This window comes from Lutjanus erythropterus, chromosome 11 (assembly GCF_056507025.1).
Source record: "Lutjanus erythropterus isolate fLutEry1 chromosome 11, fLutEry1.hap2, whole genome shotgun sequence".
Classification (NCBI taxonomy): domain Eukaryota; kingdom Metazoa; phylum Chordata; class Actinopteri; order Lutjaniformes; family Lutjanidae; genus Lutjanus; species Lutjanus erythropterus.
In genome coordinates this window covers 30,353,619-30,375,849 of record NC_139327.1, presented here as the reverse complement: position 1 = coordinate 30,375,849, position 22,231 = coordinate 30,353,619, and the positions used below count along the sequence as shown (strand labels likewise).

At 38.5% G+C, this 22,231-nt stretch overlaps 1 protein-coding gene across 1 annotated transcript in view; it reads right to left on the bottom strand.

Annotated features, from left to right (window-relative positions):
* LOC146319323 (follistatin-related protein 4-like) overlaps positions 1 to 22,231 on the bottom strand; it is a 129,129-nt gene that overhangs the window by 72,952 nt on the left and 33,946 nt on the right. Inside the window, exon 3 of the mRNA XM_084729934.1 lies at positions 2,382 to 2,415. Coding sequence (XP_084586060.1) covers positions 2,382 to 2,415 — 34 coding nt within the window. The remainder of the gene's footprint in view (positions 1 to 2,381; positions 2,416 to 22,231) is intronic.

Below are 22,231 nucleotides of genomic sequence, written 5' to 3'. Positions count from 1 at the left end.
ACAAAATTACTTTGCGACTTGGACCTTAAGGTCTGGAGACAAATATTAAAATTACATGGGCAAAGTGTATGTAAATCAAAAGCAATGACCTTCAATCCATTGTTTTCCTCTTCTGGGTGTTCCCATAAACTTCCTGTGACTGCATACTGAATATGTTTTCTGTCAACCCATGTTTATATCACACTGTAGAACGAAAGTCGCTGCACATTCAGGAAGCTACTGCAATATGCTTGCAGTTTACAGAGATGCGTTTAGTTTTCCACCTTTTGCTTCTGGTGCAGAACTATCTGTGTGTTTCTTTTCATCAGCCTGTCCCATCAATATTTCTTTTTTTTTCTACATGTACATATGTCAGCAGCAACATCTGTAACAAGAGTACAGTAGAAACGCCTGTCACAAAACCACCTCACAGTGTGTGATGTGTTCCCATCAGGATGTGAGTTACTTCAACAGCATTATAAGAAGGAAAGTACACATACCTAGAAAAGCAATTATCACTTAGAAAACTACATTTCTCCCATAATACAGTCGTCAAGAGAAATCAACTACCAAACATCCACAGGTAAAAAAAAAAAAAAAACATGCTGCACTTAATGCTGAATAATAATAAACATGAAAAGAAATCCTCTGGGTCATACTTAGGTCGAACAGAAACAGGCACAGAAAACTCTGCACTGCAAGCAGAGAGGCAGCGCTTTACTGTGGAGATGAAGACAACACATTATAATGGGCATAATGCTTACAGAGGAAGTCACTTGTCAAATAGGAAGCAGTCAGCCCTGGAAATATTGATGTTACAGTAACTTACACAAAAACTGCTCAATCTCCCTGTCATACACTACAATACAGCAAAATAGACAAAACAGCGGGCCAAGAAAAACTTATGTGAATGCTTAAGCCAACACAGAGGAAAAAAAGACTTTCACAACAGCTCAACCAGCCTCTGGAACTATCAAACAATTGAATCGCAAGATGGAAAAGCCACCAGGAGCAAAAACCATAGGATGTGAAACAAAAATTGCAAATGTAACAGTTGAGAGCCATCTTTTGTTCAACAACATGTAAATGCACCAACCAAGGACTGAATCCCTCTTCTGTTGTTTGCACTGACGCCGCTGTTTGGTCAGTAACCTAGACGTGTGGCCATTTCAGAGATACTGGGATATAAACAAGTGAGTGGTGAGTTCAGATGCGTTGTTTACAGTCAGTACCGCCAACATGGATGACCTCCATATTGATGTTGCATTGTGAAAACACTCTATATGGTCTTAAATTAATAGCTGAGATGGATAAAAATAAACACATGGCAGATGTATCAAGCATTCAAACACTAGGTTTTCAACTTAATCCCAGTGTGATCTTAGGTACTATACAAATATGGTTGCTCACAGAGAAAACAAAGTGGTACACTTCAACATGTCTGAGCCTAAGTCACTACAAAATGTCAAGTGCAAACACACTGCTTGATTGGTTGTCTTTACACTACAACTTGGCAGAATGGTAGTATCAAAACTTTCAATTATTTCAAAATTCTGCTGGTGACAGCTGCTGTAGCTCAGACGGTGGAGCCCATTAGCCATTAATCGTCAGGTTAGTGGTCCAATGCCCTGCTCCTGCCCTCCACTAAAGTCTCAGCAGCCAGACTTGTGGATCAGAGTCAAGAATGTGAATGATTTTCTTTACAGGGCATCAACTGTCTGAGCAATCACTGCAATGTAAAACAGCCCATGAGGCCCAAGCCAAACAAACATTACTTTATCATTTCTGACAGGGGACTGAAGATGGCTGACAGCTGAATAATTATTCACCGGATAAATATATTTTTCAACTTAGAAGGGTTGTCACTTGGAATGAGTGATTTCAGACGCCTCCACGTTTTGTCTGTTGAGTTGTGGGAGGATGCCAGGACATGGTGGAGTTGAGTTTCATACTATTAATGAAAAAACTATACTATTATTTGCTCTCAGATGGTGTCAAATGCAGCTGAATAAACAAACTGACGCCTGCCAATCCCACAACTGGCTGGTAGATTACATCTTGGCATGCAGTGACTGACAAGTAAAATTACTTCAAAATCAAAATCTGAAATGCTTACTAACACTTTGTCTGAGAACAATAGAGCAATAAATACAATGCAGGACCAAGTGGTATTTTTCAGACTGTCACAGTTATATCATCGTCAGAGGTCTTCTCCATGACAAGCTGCATAGTCCATTTTATGGGAGCCATTTAGATTTGAATTACTTCCCAGCAGCATTTCCCAGCAATCACAAAATCAAAGTGTATGCCAGAATAACAGCAGAAGAAAAAAATTGTCATGGAGCACAACATGGCATATTTTGAAAAATGCTGTTTGGTTTGAACACAGTAAGTGTACTCACATTGATCGATGTTCCCGTCTGCTTTCCCCTTCTCCTGCAAACAGAGAGCACACACAAAAGTGGTTATTACAGGCTTGGAGGAGTGAGACAAAAACAGCCCTTTCTGCAGCTTTTCGCACAATATTCGTTACTTTGCCTTTTCCTCTTTCAGAGTTCAGAGAAAGACGACGACAAAAAACAAAGGTGAACAGATGGAAACACATCGACAAAGAAAAGAAAGACAGAGAGCAGACAAACGAGAGGACCTTTGGAAAAGCCGATCCCAGAATCAATTCAATCATGCTAATTGGAAATACATTTGGCAACAGACAGCAAAATGGCAGGTGTGACCATATTGTGCTGGAGTGTTTATCAGGATGTCAAACAACTGATACCACAAGGAGAAATTCTGATATATTTGTCAGTCATAACTGTGAGTATGGCATTTACATGCAGTGGCTTTTTCTTGTGTTTTATTGTGTATTCTCTTATTTATGTTGTTTTTTCCGACAGTACTTGCCTTAATCTTTATTTATATTTCTAGTATTATTATGTTTGTATGCACCAACATGCCACAGCATGCCACACCTGTTTAATGCTGTGCTGGGAACTCTCTGCAGACAGTGCAGTACATAGCTGGTACTGTAGCATCGTACTCCACCCACGGATATATTTCTTTCCATGAAGGGAGAAACATTCTGCGTCTCTTTTCTGTCTCATAAGGTAATTTAACTAACTTTGTCTGCGAGCCTTCCGCCATGATGTTTGAATGAACGTCTGTGTCTGCACGTTAGCAGAGATGCTCAGCCAATGGAGGCAGTAGCATGCTGTAACTGGCCAGTCCGGGGCTCCGTAGTAACAGAAACCAGAGAGCAAACACAATAATAATTTAAAAAACTGATCCGAGTCAGTGCTTGCCCAATCGGGCATGTCTAGGCAGGTTTTGCTTGCCCGTCAGTTATTTTTCATTGTTTCGTAACCATGATATACAATCAGAAATCAAGGAAACTTGTTAAGTTGAAATACTCACTTCTCTGACAACAGCACCACAGTGGCAGTGCCCCCCTTTGAAATTTCTATTTTCAAGTCGGACTAACTGTTTTGTATGCTTCTTTCACGATAATTTGAGTTCAAATTCATGCCAAATGTTTGTCAAATTAGTAAAACAGTACCTCTTCATGAGTCATTGGAAATAGTTAGCAATCTTTTAGAAGGAGTAGATCATTAAATATGAGTTAAACCGAGCAACATGTTAATAGAATCTGGACAGCAATAAGACAGGCAGTCACTTAACTCCAAAGTGTGCTTTTTCATTACAGTGGGCTTTTGTTTTCAGGATAACACAGTGCTGATACCGGGCAGACTTTATATACATCCCAACAATAATAGGGATGAAAATTATATCCGTGGCCAATAAGTAGAAAAATTAAAATGTTATTTTTGCCTTTCTCTTCTCTACATGACCGTGTTGGTGCATGCTTGTGGGACTGAGCTCCCCATTCTAAAGAGGTCTTCACATGATAAGAAATTTGTCCTGGACTCACCACAAGGTAGGGTGCAGAGAGGCAAAGCACAGCACTACAACCACTATGTCCTGTCTGCCTGGTATACAAACGTCTGAGTTACCTTTAGCTCTGGATTCAACTAAGTTCATAAATTATGATTCACAAATCTTACAGCCCAACCACACTGTTCACATTTTGCCATTACATTTACTAGTGAGATCATACTCTGTTTTTAATATTACGTTATAGAGTTTGGAGAACCCTGAAACACTTTTTTACAGAGCCATACAGAGTTGAATAAGCTACAAATGAACCCTAATTGCAGGTAACACTTCAGCCTAATTAGCCCTGTATCTGAAAATGTGTTGAATTCTTACATACTTTGAGGCTGAGACCAACCAGCCCCTCGTTTGTTTCCCAGCGGTACCTGCCTGTGGTTAGTTAGTCTCGTCACATCAGCAGCAGAGAGAAGATGAGAGAGGAGAAGATGAATGATGCCACAGAAGTGTTTATTGTACAAGACTTGTAGCCTTCTTAACAACAGAGACAAGGCCTTTAAATAAACATTCATTAGTCCAAAAGCATATAAAGTAGGCTTGGGCGATATATTAAAATGTTCCATCCAACCATCCTCAGCCCATCCGGTGACGATATCACCTCCTCCCATCCTCTCAGGTCTCAGCTGGGAGATGTGCACAAGCAGCAATTTGTCGATGTTACCTACACTGCATACATCCACTATGCCCAGTTAACAAAATAAACTCACTAAGAGTCAATACATTAAATATTCTCACACTTATCTTCCTTTTTAAACAGAGAAATACAACTGTACACCTTCTGGATTTAAGTTTCTTGTTTTGTTTTTTTACCAAACTAAGATGAGCTTAATTGGCTCATCAATTCCTCATTAAACACACTTCATTCAGACTCAACAGAAAACCATGTAAAACTCACCTAAACCTGAAAGTCTTTCTTAGTCTGTCCACTCTTCCAGCAATCACCAACACTGGTTTGGTCGAATTAAATCCTTAATTAATTGCATGAAAAGAGTGCAAAGAGTCCAACTCTGCAGGCTGTTTACCTCTCACTCCTCACCCAGATTAGTGCCCTCATGGTCCAGCTGAGTGTGTGTATACAGTCTTGCCAGATGACAATGTGGCGTGGAGCAGAAGCTGTCACTCTGCAGACCATTATATTAGCAAAATAAAATGACAACTGTCGCCCCAAGAATCAGTCAAAAAAAAAAAAAAAAAAACAACCGACAATGGATTCAGTCCATTGTCAATGGACAATATATTTGTCCAATTGCCCAACCCTAACATAAAGTTATTCTTATGATTTCTGTAGGCTCTACACCTTTGTCAAAATGACGATAAAATCTGGTGTCCTTTAGTCAACATTTAAAAAAATAAGATTAGGTTATTACAAACAACATTACAATAATTAAAGGGATTCTTTATTCTAGGGATGGTGAAGACTCTTCTAATATTGGTGTTGTATTAGGAAGATTCTATTTATTGCCCTCACATTTTTACATTTGTAGGAGTAATACTGTAGGTTACTGAATCAGTATCAGCCATATCAGTTATCATTGTCAGCCCTGAAATTCCATATCAGTGCATCTCTAAAAAATAATGCAAAGCAGAACTGATGATGAAATCAAGCAGCATTTTTACAGGAGACAGCACAACATACAGAAACTGCTGAGGATGTCTGAAGGGAGGAGTGTTGTCCTGACCTGCAGAAAAACTGAGCAGTGATGGGGGGAGTTAAGAAAATATGGGCATTTTCTGGCCCTATCTGAATGAGGTATACCTTGAAATCATTATATGGTTGACAACAGGAGTGTGGATGAGATGAAAGTGTGCATTATGATTTAGTCCAGATGGAAATGTAAAATGTTTGGTTTGTGAGAGCTTTGAATGTTTGGAGCTGTGTGGTGGAATTCACTGCAACTCACTAGATTTTTGTTGTTTCCTTCAGTAGGAGCCCAGCTGAACTGTGTAGGTATGGGTGTCCTCCTGTGCACAACTGTGACCATTCTGGACTTAAGCAATTTTATTTTTTTCCTACTTATCACTTGTCACAAATCACTCTTTGCAGCAATATTTCTCATCATCTGAACAACACACAGATGCAGGCAGAAAGAAAATACAAACAAACATGGAGGAGAGTGAACGTAACAACAGGCTCATTCAAACAGGAGAAGGACTCCAACCTAGGGCCGGGCGATATGGACGGCTGGACACACACACACCTTCTCCTGTCCCCTCGAGTCTCAGCTGAGAGATGTGTGCAAGTGGCAAAATCACTGTTACATACGATGCATACATTCACTACGCCCTGTTAACAAAATACAAAGTATCAATAAATGAAATTATCTCACACCTGTTTTCCTTTTTAAACAAAGAAACATAACCACACACCTTCTGGATTTAAGTTTCTCTCTTTTACCAAACTAAGATGAGTTTAATTGGCTCATTAACGCCTAGTAAAACACACTTCATTCAAAACTTGACAGAAAACCATGTAAAATTAATCTAAACTGTGTTTCTTACTCTGTTCACTCTTCCAACCATCACCAACTGTGGTCTGGTCGAATGAAATCCTTAATTCACTGCATGAAAGGAGTGCAACAAGTCCAGCTCTCCAGCCTGTTTACCTCTCACTCCTCACTCAGCTCAGCACACTCATGGTTTGGCTGAGTGGGTGTGTACTGTGCCACTGGATGAGTGCTTGGAACAGCAGATGTCACTCTGTAGACCATTACATTAGTAGATGTAATGACAAGTATCACCCCAAAATCATAAAAAAATAAAAAGAAAAAGAAAGGCTGATGGATTCAGCCCATCGTCCATGGACAATTTACTGTATATGTCCAATCACCCAACCCTAATGGACAAAATTAAATGTCAAGAAATTGACCAAATACTGTACAATATCAATATTGCAACAATATTGTAAGGACGACTTTTGGTGTTTTCACAAAAATACACTGCCCACCCCTACAACAGTCAAGACAAAATGGGGAGCTTGTACCTAAAATAAACCCTTATTTTGTGCGTGGTACATGGTTTGAGTATGAAAAGTCTGACATGGACCAGAAAAACAACACATGATGTCACAGACAACTAATCTCTTTTTTAATTGACACATAAATTGCCTGTATGTGGATATGAGAGTTTGGTCAAATCTCACAGATCACCTGTGCTTGGTACAACACCAGGAAAGTTGCTCTGCATAAATATGTCTAAACTGGAGATGCAATTTAACGTACACTGGGAAAACAAAGGATCGACATGCCATTTAAAAATAGAACAGAAGCAGGTCTTCCAAAGCAACACCGCTTCTGAAGAAGCCAATATGTGGCAGCAATTGAAGTGTTGTGACATTTTGCATTCTTGTCCCTCAGTGTAGATGTCAACGGTAATGAGGCTCAGTGATAAAACGGGTGTCTGCAAGGCCCTCTTAGCTTCCCGGGGGACCGAGAGCCTCACGAAAAACACAGCAGTTTTAGTGCCTCCTGTCACTGCCTCCTTCTTTGTCTCTACATCTCTATCCCCCTCTCTTTCTGCCATCTGTCCATCTTAATTGCAGACGTGCTTCCTCATGATGGCAGGATAAAATTGAGTGCGCTCATCAGCACCGCCTTCCATCATCTCGAGTGCCGCTGTTTGATCAATTGATTAGAGAATCAAACCAAGCATAGAGGTGAAAGAAAGGCTATGTGCCTCTTTCTAAAAATACTGTCCTCTCTTTACCATTACTCTCCAGGGTTCTTTTTGGCACGTTCCTTTATATGTTCAGCTTTAAGGGATTTTAATGCCGTAAAATAATAACAAAAGGCAACTACTGCAATGTTACTTGAGGGAAAGTAGATGCTAATGTCCACATACACTTGATTAGAAGGCAGTCTGTATTTTTCTCTTGCAGCAAAAGACTTGCATTTTCACTTGCAGTGGGTGGAGAAATGTAAATAACTATCACCAGAATTTCATTTGAACAAATGGAGCAAACCCACTGGGTTTCCATTAGGGGAGGATCTGATGAATTTCTCTACCATATTTCTTTTTGTGATAGAGGCTGATTATATGGGCGTATGTTCACATACAGTACAACCTAACTGTCCAGGGCCCTGTTTCTCAGAGCCTTCGTAGCGCTACATGTGTCGTAAGTTGCATCTTAAGGTCTCCCTTAAGCTTACAGGCTGTTTCCCATCTCTGGGAAACAGCCCGGGAGACCTTAAAATACAACTTACGACACACGTAGCGCTACGAAGGCTCTGGGAAACAGGGCCCAGAGCATTTGTGATTATGTAATAAGATTAGGAGAACAATAGAGATGCTGAGAGATATGAACAATAGACAGAATATTCAATACCTTCTAACCTCTTGAGTCTGAGGTTGTTTTTGATTGACTTACATGTCTAAGACATGTCATATACTGTTAAAGACAAGGTAAGCTACTCAGAATTGATTAATTGGCATTTAACGTAAAACGTATCTTAACACATCCTGAGGGTTGAAGGGAATTTAAATATCTCAACCTCCAAGATGCAAGTCACATACATAGAAAGAAACAATGTGCCAGCTGTGTCCTTAACATCTAATATGTGTATAAAATGCAAGATGCAAGATAAAGGCACCTACAGCAGTAATACAGGGCAGGATGTGTTAAAATCAGGATCTATTTTTTAAAGTTTGTTTATTGTTGGTTTAACTCATAGGAAGGTTTCTATCAGGTAATCAAGCAGCAGTCCTGTTGCTATGGTTATAAACCTAGATTTGTACCTCTACTATGGCTTCACATATTAAAGAAACAATCATGGTTCTGTGAGCTAAATTAAAATAAAAACAGCCTCCAAATGTCATGGTGCTGTAGTGTTATTGATGTGACAGTCTGTTTCAAGTTTGCCTACTTTAGTGGGTTTTGTGGCAGCAACGGAATTTAAGTGTACCAACTCAATAAGATTGTTATAGCCTCTTGAAAAAAGAAACTCATATATACAAATATCTGAGAGCTACATGCCTCCATCTTGGATGCCATTTAAACACCCACACAAAACAAGAATCTGACATTGCTGCCACAGAGACTGACATTTTGTGGGAATGCAATTTGAACAGCAGGGTAATTCTACCCAAGCTGTGTCTTTTACGAAGTCTAGTTGAAAATGCCTTTTCCTCACTCTCTTATATGCGTTGCTATGAAGGCACTCTTCATTCAAGGACCCATATGTTTATATGTGCCCACTTACTCTCTCTCCATCTCTCTCTGGCTCTTAATTCCAGTCAACAACACAACTCTGCTAGAAATAGATGCCTGCATGCCAACATAGTGTTGCAGTTTCATTATATTTGTTCGGCAGTAGCTTCAGTTATTGTCTAATATGTGGAGCATATTGACACCTTGACCTTTTTAAGATATTGCCTGATTAGGATGAAGAGGCAGGCCAAGGAGGAGCAGGGAAGGAAAGCTGAATCTATTAGTGTCTGTGTTTTCACAAGAGTTCATCTATCTACATTCAATACTTATTCCCTGATGTCTGTTGCTTAGAAAGAAGGGACCTGTCTTATCTAAGAGCAATTCATCAGTGCACCAACAAGCTACTTAATGAGCAAAATGAAAAGGAGCCACAAGAAAACAAAAACACTGGCAATGTATGTAAGTGGGAATACCTTCAAAGGCATAATTTTGATGAATACAAAAGCCTAAGAAATTCCATCTATTTTCCTGCATCATTAGCTGGAGTGGATTCATGTTTCTAGTGATGTTTACTGGCATGGTCTGTCCTCTAAACATTTCCAGATATTCAAATTTTTCCCCAGCTTCTAGAGACAAAGTCATACAGAAAAGATTCACCAAGTCTAACATTTTTAAAACGCACTGGCAGACATAGCACTTGTTAATTAATGTGCAAATCACCTACCATTCAGCCACAACCACGTTCACAAATAACCTATAAAACTGATAACAATAAATCATTTTTTATAGAGTAATCTTGTTTAATAGAGTCAATATAACTGATAGTTAGATTCACCTATATTGATTTGATGACAGTGGAAACAGTGAAATTACAAGAAAACGAATCTGTGCAGTTTTAATTATTTTATTATATTGTTGTATCAACAAGTTTCCATTTAGAGTATTACATACCTGATAAAATGGAGAGAAAAATGTTATAAAACCTAATGCTCTATTGAGTCCACAATAGTGTAATTATTAAGCTATTTTTACTTGACTACACAATATCTATAATCAATTATTGCAATAACTTGCATTTAATTCACATTTAATGATACAACTTAAGACTTACCATATTACATTGTAAAACATTTTATAACATATACAAGCCCTTTAGAGACATAGTATTTTCTAAAGTTTGAAAAGTTATTACTTTATCCATCTGATGGTTATCATTTTATCAGTAGCTGCAGCTTGCAAGACAATGAAATTCAGCTCAACAAAAAAATAAATAAAAATATCTTTTCAAGTGTTTTAGCCATTTATCCTGGCCTTCAGGTGATGGACTTTACTTCAACCACTCAATATAATAAAACACGGTCTGTATTTTGTTTGCTCCATTACCGCCTGGTTTAATCTTGTGCGTCAACACAGGCCGCCATATTGGGACAGGATGGCCACATCTCCTATTGTATGTATGCTTAATTTTTTTTTACTGATTTTCAAGCAGTTTGCTTTGTTACAAATTTCAGATGTGTATTCATAATACTGGATATTTGGTTAAATTAAAAATGTTGGTTCTAACGTATGCATCAGTAGGTGACATTGAGGGGTGGGACAAGCAGCATTCAATGAGCTGGGATGACAACAGAACCTTTTTTCTATGGCTTACCGTTCCTGTTTTTCAAGCTTAAAATAATTCTGACCCTACCAAAACCACCACAAAAAATCAGAAGTTGTTGACTTATTGTAAACCTCAAAGTAGGAGACAAGATCAGACTCATAAACAAGACTGAGTGCTTTCTAGCATTAAGAGATCACTTCGGTGAGAACAACAATACTGACCTTCAAGAGCAAATAATAATCCTAATGTCTAGACTAGGATGCATTGGGCTAAGGACAAAATCTGCTCTTATTCATCAGGCTTGCTCCTTTCATACCAAGTTCAGACAACCTAAGCGTCTCAATAGAGACATCTGGGGGAGGAGGGGTGGTGTCACTGTCTGCTGCCTTAATGTTTGGTTATGACATATCACCTTTATTCATCTGCGTCCTCATCATCTTTACTTTTCCCTCAATGCCATGGCCCAATTTCATCCGTTCTTCTCTCTGAACAAAGTCCCCATTGATATGTCTTTCAACTCCTTGTCTTTTCTCTCTGAATTTTTCTTTCCATACATTTCTGTGGAAGAAAAAAGTGGATCAAATAACATGAATTTACTCAGATTTTCTTTCTCCGTCTTTCTGTTGTGTAATTTTCTATGAAAATTCCGTTAGTTTCACTACCTGTAAATTAGCATATTTTTAGTGGTTTATCAAGTCAAGTTTTATTCAGTTAGGAATAACACCCACATCAAACTATGCTACTACTACTCGGTTTTGTGTTTGATTTATGAATACATCACTTAGCTGTTTTTAAAATCTGGATTTAACAACAGTTAAAGATCAGACACAAAGTATATCATAGCATACTGCTTCACCAACTACAAGTATGCAAAGAACTAATTTAGCAAACACTATTTTCTGTGTCCACCTTATTTACACACTGTTGGACATCCTGTCCCCAACGGTCCTTATTGTGTTTATCACATAGCAGGTACCTCAGTACAAGAAAGCAAGTACTGAAAATGTACCCAAAGGGTTGTGCTGAGCACAGAAAGTATCACCTACCACTATAATTATAGTGGAGTATTATTGCTTCATATAATGGTAACCATTGCACATGTTCTGACTGCCTGAAAGGGTTTTTTCAGCTTTGAATACAAATTCTCAAGAGACAGCCTGATAAATTGTGAGCTAACCCTCTGGGACTGCAACGGAGTAAAAACTAAAGCTTTACGGGGACTAGTCATAATCAAAATGTAAATGTAGTGGAGGGTAGCCCCACAACTGAAAATTAAAACACAGGAGAATAACCTGCCCTCATGGAGAGAAGGCTATTTTCAATCTTTTCATTTTCACTGTTCCTGCAGTTGTCCCCCTGATCATTCAATGTATAACCCTATTATTCCTAAACTTTTCATCCAGTGAGCACAATATACTCTTTCTCTGTAGTTACTGCAAAATCATTTAACCACTCCACTCCTTTCACTCCACAGAGAAACCTTTCCTAAACTGAATTACAACCTCACTGTCAAATATACAGTATATGAAACCCCTACATGCTGATAAGTGTTGGCTGTCAGTAACTGCAATGCCTCTCACCACTAACACAAAATTCAAGCCTCATCAGCCTGATTACATCATCCCAGCTACACCTGCACTGTCACTGAAGCAAAATGTTAAGGCACATACATATGTAAAGAGGCATATACGGATATAGGACAGACAGATACTGCATGTTTAGATCAAAACACTTTAAAAGTCCTTACAAAGTTACATCTGATGTTAAAGAAATTGGATTATTTTGCTATTATCATCTTGCCCATTACCCATTGTAGTATTATTGTTCAACATTACAGCCTTGTGCAGACAGGACTTTTGCAGTTTGACCAAAGTTCCCATCTGCAGCAAGTAAAAGACCTTTTTCAAGGCACACATTTTGACTTATCATGGCAGGGAAAGCACAGGTATAAATAATGTCATTAATAATGGCTGCATTACATTTCAGAGCTCATTGCATGCTTCTTTAGTGGCATGACTTACTGGACTAATTAAATTAAATGAAGCCATTGTAAATGTTATTAGTTATACCTGTGCTATTCTTGGTATGACAAGTGAGAATGTGAAAATGTATTTGGTCATACCAGTGCGAGTGATTCTGGTTCTGATACCTGGATACATTCAAACACTATTTCTCATTAGAAAGGAGAACTGTACAAAAAATTCAGCTAGCGGCTTCTAATTTTAACCAGCACTGACAAACATCACCAGCAGCTAACTAATTATTCTGTGAGTAACTTGATGGCAGACCAAAATGAAACCTGTCTGTTGTTACTCTACTCTGCCAAAGATTGTTTAAGAGGTCAAAAAGCATTACTCTGTAACACCGTTGCCAATGTGTTTGTGGTTCACAACACAACATGTCTTCTCTAGTCAAAAAAGTAAAGCTTTGAGTAATATCTTAAGAAAAAGAAGGCCTAAATTCACTGATTCCAGCTCCTTAAATGTGAATATTTTCTGTTTTTTCCCTCCTCTGTGACAGTAAGCTGAATATTTTTGGGTTGTGGGCAAAACAAGACATTCGAGAACGTCATCTAATCGATTAAGCTAATCAAGAAATAAAAATACTCATTAGTTTCAGCCATCTGCCAGCCAAATGCTGGTAAAATACGAAAGTGGCTGGTAGATTTCAGACATAAAACAATGATTTATTATTCAGTGGTTGGTGAATTTTAATATTTATCTGTCAGTGGCTGGTAGATGTTCACATTTCAAAGAGTTAATTTCCCAATAAATTCAACCCTAATTTAATAGCCTCTGCCTATATGAACATTATTATTTTACAGCGTATTTTCAGTATCTTCAGCACAAAAATGTCTTTTGCGGTCAGTTGAGTTCTACCAAGCCTAATTTCATTAATAATTAATGAAGCACAACGCATTAGTGTCCCCTATCCTACATTTCAAAATTCTTTAGTAATACAATAAACCAACTTTCCCTCCATCTTGTACACATACTGTGCACCATCTGTTTAAAAAAACAAATGAAATAACGTTATTTGGTCAATCATTACTCTGTTATCACTGAATTAGTAGTATTGTATCTCATAACATTGGAAAACTTGTTCACTTCCCTTTACAATGATGTTCAACTTCTAAGGGTTTTCTAAGGGCTTCTAGATTTGTTGGATGAGCAGCACAGCTAATTATGTGGGTGGGAACTAGGGATGTTCCTGGCCACTAATTTCCCTGTCGATTAAACGCAATTTAATTTTGACTAGTCGACTAGTCTAACACTAAGAAAGCACTCAGAAAGCAGTTAAAATTTAGCACAATTCATTAATTTAGAATGTTAAATACTGTCCAAAAAATACTGCGGGTATTAAGAGTCATTTCAAGCCATTAATCACAGTCTACAATCGCCACATCGTACTTTAAATGCAGCTGAAATGCGCGCTACTTTGCACTATGCAATACACACCTTACACATTAATGTACAAAACATGACAACTCACTAAATGCTTCACCTTTTCAGACCGAAGAGGATGACGGTATCTGCGAGTAAAGGACCCAGAGCTGACATTAGCTGCCAGCCTGCCACACAGTGTGGCTAATGTTAGGAGTGCTAGCAGCAGCTGCTGCTGCTCCGCTTGCAGGTTTATGTCCGTGACTGTGCTTAATGTGGGCACGTGTTTCTCCAATTGAGTCAATATATATCAGCTCATTCTGTCACAGTCAACATTCAACATTATTTCCATCTTCTAGATTAAAACACTGCCAAACTGTGCTGGTTTTAGCTTCCATCAGTCCAACTTTGCTGATATAAACATCCAAGGTTCTCTAGACGTCAGGGTATACGCGCTGGGCAAGAGGGACTGCCGTCTGACAGTGTCGCAGCCCCAACTAGTGGCAGGCGGCTGCATAAAATCTTAGAGACAACAGATAACTGGCACTGTGCATGAATGAAATATTAATAAATAGTTTAAATGACTAGTATTTTTGGTGCCGACTAGGGAGGGTGGGGACGTTTAATCATACAGTCGACTAATCATGCACATCCCTAGTGGGAACCGAGTGAAATGTGCCAAATTTCCCTACGAATGTCAAACAGCGTATTCTGCTGTTGGTAGTGACTACTGTTTTGTGTTGTTTGGGGTTTTGATTGATTGAACTCTTTATCATAAACAAGGAACAAAGAAGACATATTGGCCATTTTAAATTTTATTCATTGAACAAACAATCAAGAGCCTCAGTAGTGGGTGGAAGAACCATACGCAGCCACAACAGCCTGGCACCTCCTCCTCATGCTGGTCATCAGCCTGGGCACTCGTTGCTGTGGGATGGCATTCCATTTCTCAACCAGGACTTGACACAGGTCAGTCAAAGTGGTTGCATTGGTCACTCTAGCACGCACAACACGCTCAAGCTGATCCCAACTGGCAACTGTGTTCAGCTGGGTTGAGGTTGGGACAGTTGGCAGACCATTCCATTCTCTCTACTACGACATTCTGGGAGTAGTCTGTGATAACCCTGGCTCTGGGGCTGCGAGCGATGTCATCTTGGAGGATGGGGTCAGGTCCCAGATTGTGGAGATACGGGATTGCCACTGGCTGCAGAATCTCGTCCCGTTATCTTAGAGCATTGAGTGACCAATGCAACCATGTTGGCTGTATATGGGTCTTTCACTCACTGCTGAGGCTCCTGACTGTTGGTTCAATGAATGAAGTGTAAAATTACCAATATGTCTTGACTGTTCCTTGTTACTGATAGTTCAATTAGCCAATCCCACAAACAAATTAAAACAGTTGAGTCAATACCAACAGGAGAATACCCTGTTTGACATTGCAAGGAAATATGGCACATTTCACTTGTGACCCACCCACATAATCAGCTGTGCTGCTCATCCCACAAATACAGGATCCTTACAAACGGGACACCATTGTTACGGGAAATGAACAGGTTTTCCAATGATATAAGCTACACAGACAATAATAATGACACAAATTTCCAAACTTTTTTGGTGAGTTTAGTATACATATAGCCCTGCATACTGTAATTCTACCAAAGATACCACAACTTACTGTGGATTTTTTTTAGCACATTGTAGGCATTTTGGTTGCCCTGCAGGTATCAGAGAAGGCAAGAAGATGACAAGAAGTCAAAATCAAAAGGCTTTCATCTGGACTTTTTTTTTGCGCTTCATTTCTCACTTTTTTCAGTCTGTTACAGCCCTTAGAGGCGCCATTGTTCCACTGTTGACATGTTTTATATTGTTATGTGAGGATTTTAGTCATAGAGAAAAAAAGAAAATCTGGCACTACTTATTGATTCCCAAAGGCTTTGAGAAGGCATCCTGCATAATCATGTGAATTCACGGATGCGGATGATTTCACTGCAGGGTCGACTTCGAATTCTGGTGCCAATTGACAGCTTTTTAAGTTCCAATTCTGGCCAGATAGATGGAGGGGGGGGAATGCCTGGGAATTTGTTTTTTGCGTCAAGGGATTTCAAAGGACAGAACCACCAGGGCAAAATTACATTCCACAGCCGGCTGCCAAGTTGGCAAGGCCCAAAGTGAGTCAGACTTAGAACAGACCAGGGGGTGTACATGCTTCATTTCACAAAGAATAAGCACGACCATGGGGCTATGTGGTATGTGTCTGTCTGTGCATATGTCTTTTTGATAACCTGTTATGTTTCTGTTATGCACTGAATATTTGTTAAAGGGTTCATTCTTCTGGCAAAAACTCGTTGTTTTCACAGGGATAGTCTTCTATCCCCTGTCTTTAGCCTGTGAATCTCTTGGAATCTCTTGTGTGCCATCATGATAGATGCAACCAGCCGAGCTCATTCAAAAACTTAAATGTTTAAGCAATTATCTTAAAACTGTTGTAAATGGATGAACAAACAAAAGCTTGGTTTCAAAATGAAGCACACACAGAAAACAGTAGGTAGATTTAAAGCCACTTGCTTGTTATTGTTAGTTGTAATCATTAGCAAAAGTGCAATAAAGACCAAATTAAACAGGGCAGAGTTACAGTAGGTGTAGAATGTTAGATGCACAGAATATACCTCTCTGTGTGCATTCTTCCACCATTTTACTTTAATTAAGCTGAACGTTCAAACTACAACCAACAAAGTTTTTTAGTAATAAACCTAACCTTTTTTTTTTTTTTGACACAGTGACACGGGGCTGTCTAATGATTATTTTCATTGTCAATTAATCTACTGATTATTTTCACAATTAATAATTTAGTCTACAAAACAAAAAGTGTGCAAAGTTCTCATTATGATTTCTCAGAGCCCAAAGTGACAAGTTGATATTTCTTCCTTTGTCCAACCAACAGTCCAAAGCCCACACCTTCTTCATTTACTATCACAAATGACAGGGAAAAGCAGCAAATCCTTACATTTAAGAAGCTGGGACCAGCAAGTGTTTTACATTTTTGTTTGAAAAATTACTGAAACAATCAATGAATTGTCAAAAGAGTTGTCATTTCATTTTTTTTTTTACTATCAACTAATCAATTAACTGACTAATCTTTGTAGCTCTAGAGTAAAACATAAGCATTTTTACCAGTTGTGTGTTTTAAAATGGCTGTGACACATCATCAGGGAGTACTTGAACACAGATTGACGAACTCTGGCATCAGGTTTTGAGCAGGGTTGCTGATTTGAGATTATAGACTACAGCTTTTATAATAACAAGGGCTGCGTGATATGATAAAAAAACAAAACAAAACAAAAAAGGTTGATTCACTATTACTGGGAATGATCTTTTTGAAATCACAATTTTCATTTTCATTACCAAAGAAACATATTTTCTTAGTTCTGGAGAGCAAGATTTGTAAGCCAGAGCATCTCTGCAGCAATACAGAATTTCATCATAATGCTGTTTTGTCACATATTCATTTATCAAAACATTGCAGCTTCTGCTATTTGAATATTGCACTTGGCCATATTGTGATTTTGATAATATTTCAATTAACTGTATAGCGCTACTCTGAACAATGCTTGACAGACCTCTAATTTTAAGATAATTTAGCGTGGCACATAACAATAAAGTAGTAGGTAATGTTGACAAGCTTTCACAGACACCAGCAGGGAGATGCCTCAGAGATGAACAAGACCTTTATTTTCCTTCTGCAGTAAATACAACACATGGGCGCACTGATAAATGATATATCCTTAGCTTCTCTAAACATTTAAGGCTGATGAAGAGTAACATTAACCACTTTCAACAGCACAGCTCCAACTATATACTGGCACTCCCTACACACACCAGTCTTTAAATGTTACAACACAGGTACCCACACAGCAATTCTCCAAGTCCAAAGCATCACTGGCAGCTCAAGAGTTGTTAGCTCTGACTACCAGTGCTACCAGTAGCCACAAGGTTCCACCTCACACAGATGTTTCCCTCCTACATAAACCTTTTGATGGTTTAAATAACCTATGCAGGGATTATAGCATAAATTGTGTATGAATGGAATCATTTAAGTAAATTAATATAGAAGGTGAAGGCCTGTTTTTTGTTTGAAATCTGTTAGCTGAGATTTAAATATAAGACATTCAGGTTTTGTTTGTACTCGTTTGTCACTTATGTTCAACTTTACTTTCATCTGGTATTGTATAGGGGTGGGAATCTTTGGGCACCTGCCGATTCGATTACGATTACGATTCAGGGGCTCCGATTCGATTATAAAACGATTATTGATGCATCTTTATGTATATTGATGCACTTTTTCACAAACACATTTCTTTTAGTCTCACTGAATAAGCATTCGTCACTTGCAATTTTTAAAAACAGCGCATTTGTAATAAGAATTCATTTCGATTATATTTTATTAAACTATTGGAAATATGTGCAAACTGGAAAGTACCAACAGTAGCCACTAGTAGCCGCAGCAACAGCAGCCTGCCATCTCCCCGACTCCTCCGTCGGGTGGAATCGAGTTACGGCTTCTCATGTTTGTTGTGTTGCCAAAGATTTTATTTTAGCTCGACACAGCTTACATATAACGTGGCTCTTGTCCAGTTCGCTTCCGCCGTCGACGTTGTAGAAGCCGAAGTGTTTCCACACGGCTGCTTTTAAAATAGAAGGAGCTGTTCGGACCTCATGGCGAGGTGGCTGCCGGTCGGCCATGTTTGTTTTCCGCTGTGCGCGTGTCGCTCCAGGTGCGCGTCCCAAAGTGTCCCGGCGATGACGCGTACCGCGCTTCTTAGTTCCACATTATTTAGAAGCTTCTGTATCACTTTAATTAACAGATTTAAATAATCGAAATTTGGACGTTTGTGAATCGATTCAGATTCGTCCACGTCCGAATCGCGATGCATCTAAGAATCGGAAATTTCCCCCACCCCTAGTATTGTACTACTGAGATATTCAATTTGTACATTGACTACAGGGTTCAGTGGCCTTAACCATTATCTTAAGAACAAATTCACAAAAATAAATTGTAGATTTGAATCGGACGAGTTTAAATAAGCCTTTCCATTCACATCATGTTTATGAATAAAGCTAAATCATCAATAGATTTATTTTCACACTGTCAATTGGCCTTGTCCTTACCATTTCACCTATTATCTAAAGCCTTTATCAATTTATAAACTTTTGTTCCAGTAGGTATGTGCTACAATGAACACACTGTCAATAGTCTGTTATGAAGAGAAGAATATAGCATTTCTGTTGCCAAGGGTACTTTGGCTTGCAAACGGCTGTCAATAGTAGTAAATAATAAATGCAAAGCAATTAATAAAAATGGCAACCCATACACTATACTCATGGATACAGCAAGTAAACACAGGTCACTGTTGTCACTGTCACCAAATCCATCAGAGGAAGCAGCCAAGGGAGAAACAAAAAGCCAGAAACCAGGGAGCACCAACTCCTATCCACAACTTGTCATATGCCAAAGAAACTAAATTTGGGGACACAGTAAAGACAGGGAGTGTTGAATTCCATCTACTAATAGATTCTGTGTTTCAGCTAGCATGACCAAACAATCTTCTTGTGATTTTCACACAGTAATTGTTAACCTCTCTCATCCTCACTGTCTGCACATTTCTCCTCCTGTCAATTTCCTCTTCTCTTCAAAAGTGAGCATAGAGACAGAGAGGAAGTGACAGATAAAGAGTAAAGATTTCAGCATCACTCTGCAAGGTAACTAGGCAACTGTGTGCCCCTATTCTCTCAACAGCCTCACAGATAAAACAAAGGTCCTTCCTCACATACAAAAGGTACAGCTCAAATCTTTCACAAGATGAAAAACAATGGCTGCAGGATTACATAAAAATCTGTTACAGTGGACAAATCATCAAACTTAGCCTTTCTGCATTAGTTTGTTTCAGAGTGGGTCCATACTTGTGAAGACCTCTAATCTGTTACTGGGGCTTTCATTAGATTTAGTGATCCCTGTGATAGCCATACATGAGAAATTCACCTCTTGGGCAAGAGCTGCTGATTGTGCTGTATTTTTAAACACAAACTTGGCTCGGCAAAATTGAAAAAAGATGGGTTTTGTCTGTTTTTGTCACTGATATTTTTCATTGGCTCAAATTTTGATACATTTTGAGTTTAAAAAAATGTCTGTCTAAGCTGACCTTCATGTTTTTAATATCTACTCATTGTATTGTAAGTTTTTTTTTTTTAAATGGAGTCAGCTTAAACTGTTTTTAACTGGATTTTAATGCTGAGTTTCCAAAAATCATAATAATAATTGCATTATTATTGAGGATGCTCTTGGCCAGTTTACAGTATCATTAATCATGGTTCTCTTGTGGTGAGTGGATTCCAGTGACATAGAGAAGGTTAAAAAAAAAAAAAACAAGGGTAGAAAAAGGGCTGCTAATAATGCTATTAATAAAATAAATACTGCAAATTTTATTTTTATGTAGTTTTTGGAAAGTTTCAAACTCCTTAGACTCACTTTGTTGTATCCACTGCAGTTTCCAAAACTAAAACATATTGTAGTTATAGTCCTCTTCATATTCATCTGAGTTAAAGGGGCATTGAAAAGTGTACTGGTCTATGTACCTGAGCAAATTAAGACTCAATCTTCTTTATATATTCTTTTTATCAACATGATAAAATGAATACAGTGGATTATTATGAATAATATTAATTATTCTCAGTGGAGGGTCATTCCACGATATTATTTTAAATTTTGGATATTAAAGAAAGTTCCAAACTGATAACAATGAGCCAAACATCTAAGTAGCTAAATAATCTAAACTCAGCCTGAATATATCCTTGAGCAATTAGCAATCATATAACCTCATTAAAATTAGCATTGCATGTTAAGCTAACACTAAATTAGCTACCCTAGCTTTTTAGCTAGCGTTAACTACTTCAGGCTGAGTTACTAAGTTAACATATAGCTAATGCTAAAGATTATTATGTCACACTGTGTCATGTTACTCTCAAGTCAACTATACTCATGAACACATATAACGCTAAGCCTAATTGCACCTAGTTTTTGCGTTTGAAATTTAGCGGAACTGTGTCCACAACCGGACACCGATTGCTACTATAGCCCATAACCGGACACTTCCGCCTGACGCACCTTCCGGTCATTTCGCGCCACTTTCGAAGCGAGATCGTTAACAAACCGTAAGTAGAAATACTTTATACTTGTTTAAGAGTCTACATGTCAAATTTCATACTTCTACATAAACATTTACATGTCTAATTATGATATGAAAGTAATGGTGATGAGAGACAGCAATAAGAAGACTTAAATCGCGCTTGGGCGACGCTCCTCCCCTTTGAAAGTGTTAACGTTTTTTTAGCTTACTGCTTAAACCCTGCATTTATATGGGTGCATGTCGTAGCTAGCTTTACACTGCTTCGTATAGCTAATGAAAATATAGGATGATTTATGACAGTCTCTGTTGTCGAGTCGACAGGAGGCACAAATGTTGGCTGTCTATAAGAAAGAAACTTACCGCGCCGGGAAAGACGAACAGAGGAGCACAGAGAGAAATCCAGCTGTTTTTTAAGCTGTCTAAAACATGACTTTACACAAAAATTTCACACAAAATTGTCAAATTAGCTGTTCAGATGTCTTATATATTTGTTTATAAGCTATGCCAAATCAAATATATTTATGTACCCTGTTTTAATAAAAGATGAAAATAATTTTGGTGTGTGTGTGTGAGAGAGAGAGAGTGACAGAAGAAAGAGAGGCTGTGATTTGAAGGCCAATAGAGGATATGATGATGAGGATAGATTCATCTCCAATGTTGTATGCTATGTGTAAGTGCCACCAAAATTCAATGTTTTTGACACTGAACTTTGTTCTTGTGTGGTTTGTGTTGCTAGCTGAAAAGAGAGAGCAGAGAAAGAAAGAGGAGAGGGCAAGAAAGAAACAGAGTGTAAGAAGGAGACAGAGAAGGGAAAGACGAGGGAGGAAAAAGACAGGAAGAAGACAGACAGAAGAGAATAGGGAGACTGAAGACCAAGGGTAGGTTGTGTGTGTGTGTGTGTGTGTGTGTGTGTGTGAGAGAGTGTGTGTGTGTGTGTGTGTGTGTGTGTGTGTGTGTGTGTGTGTGTGTGAGTGTGAGTGAGAGAGAGAGAGAGAGG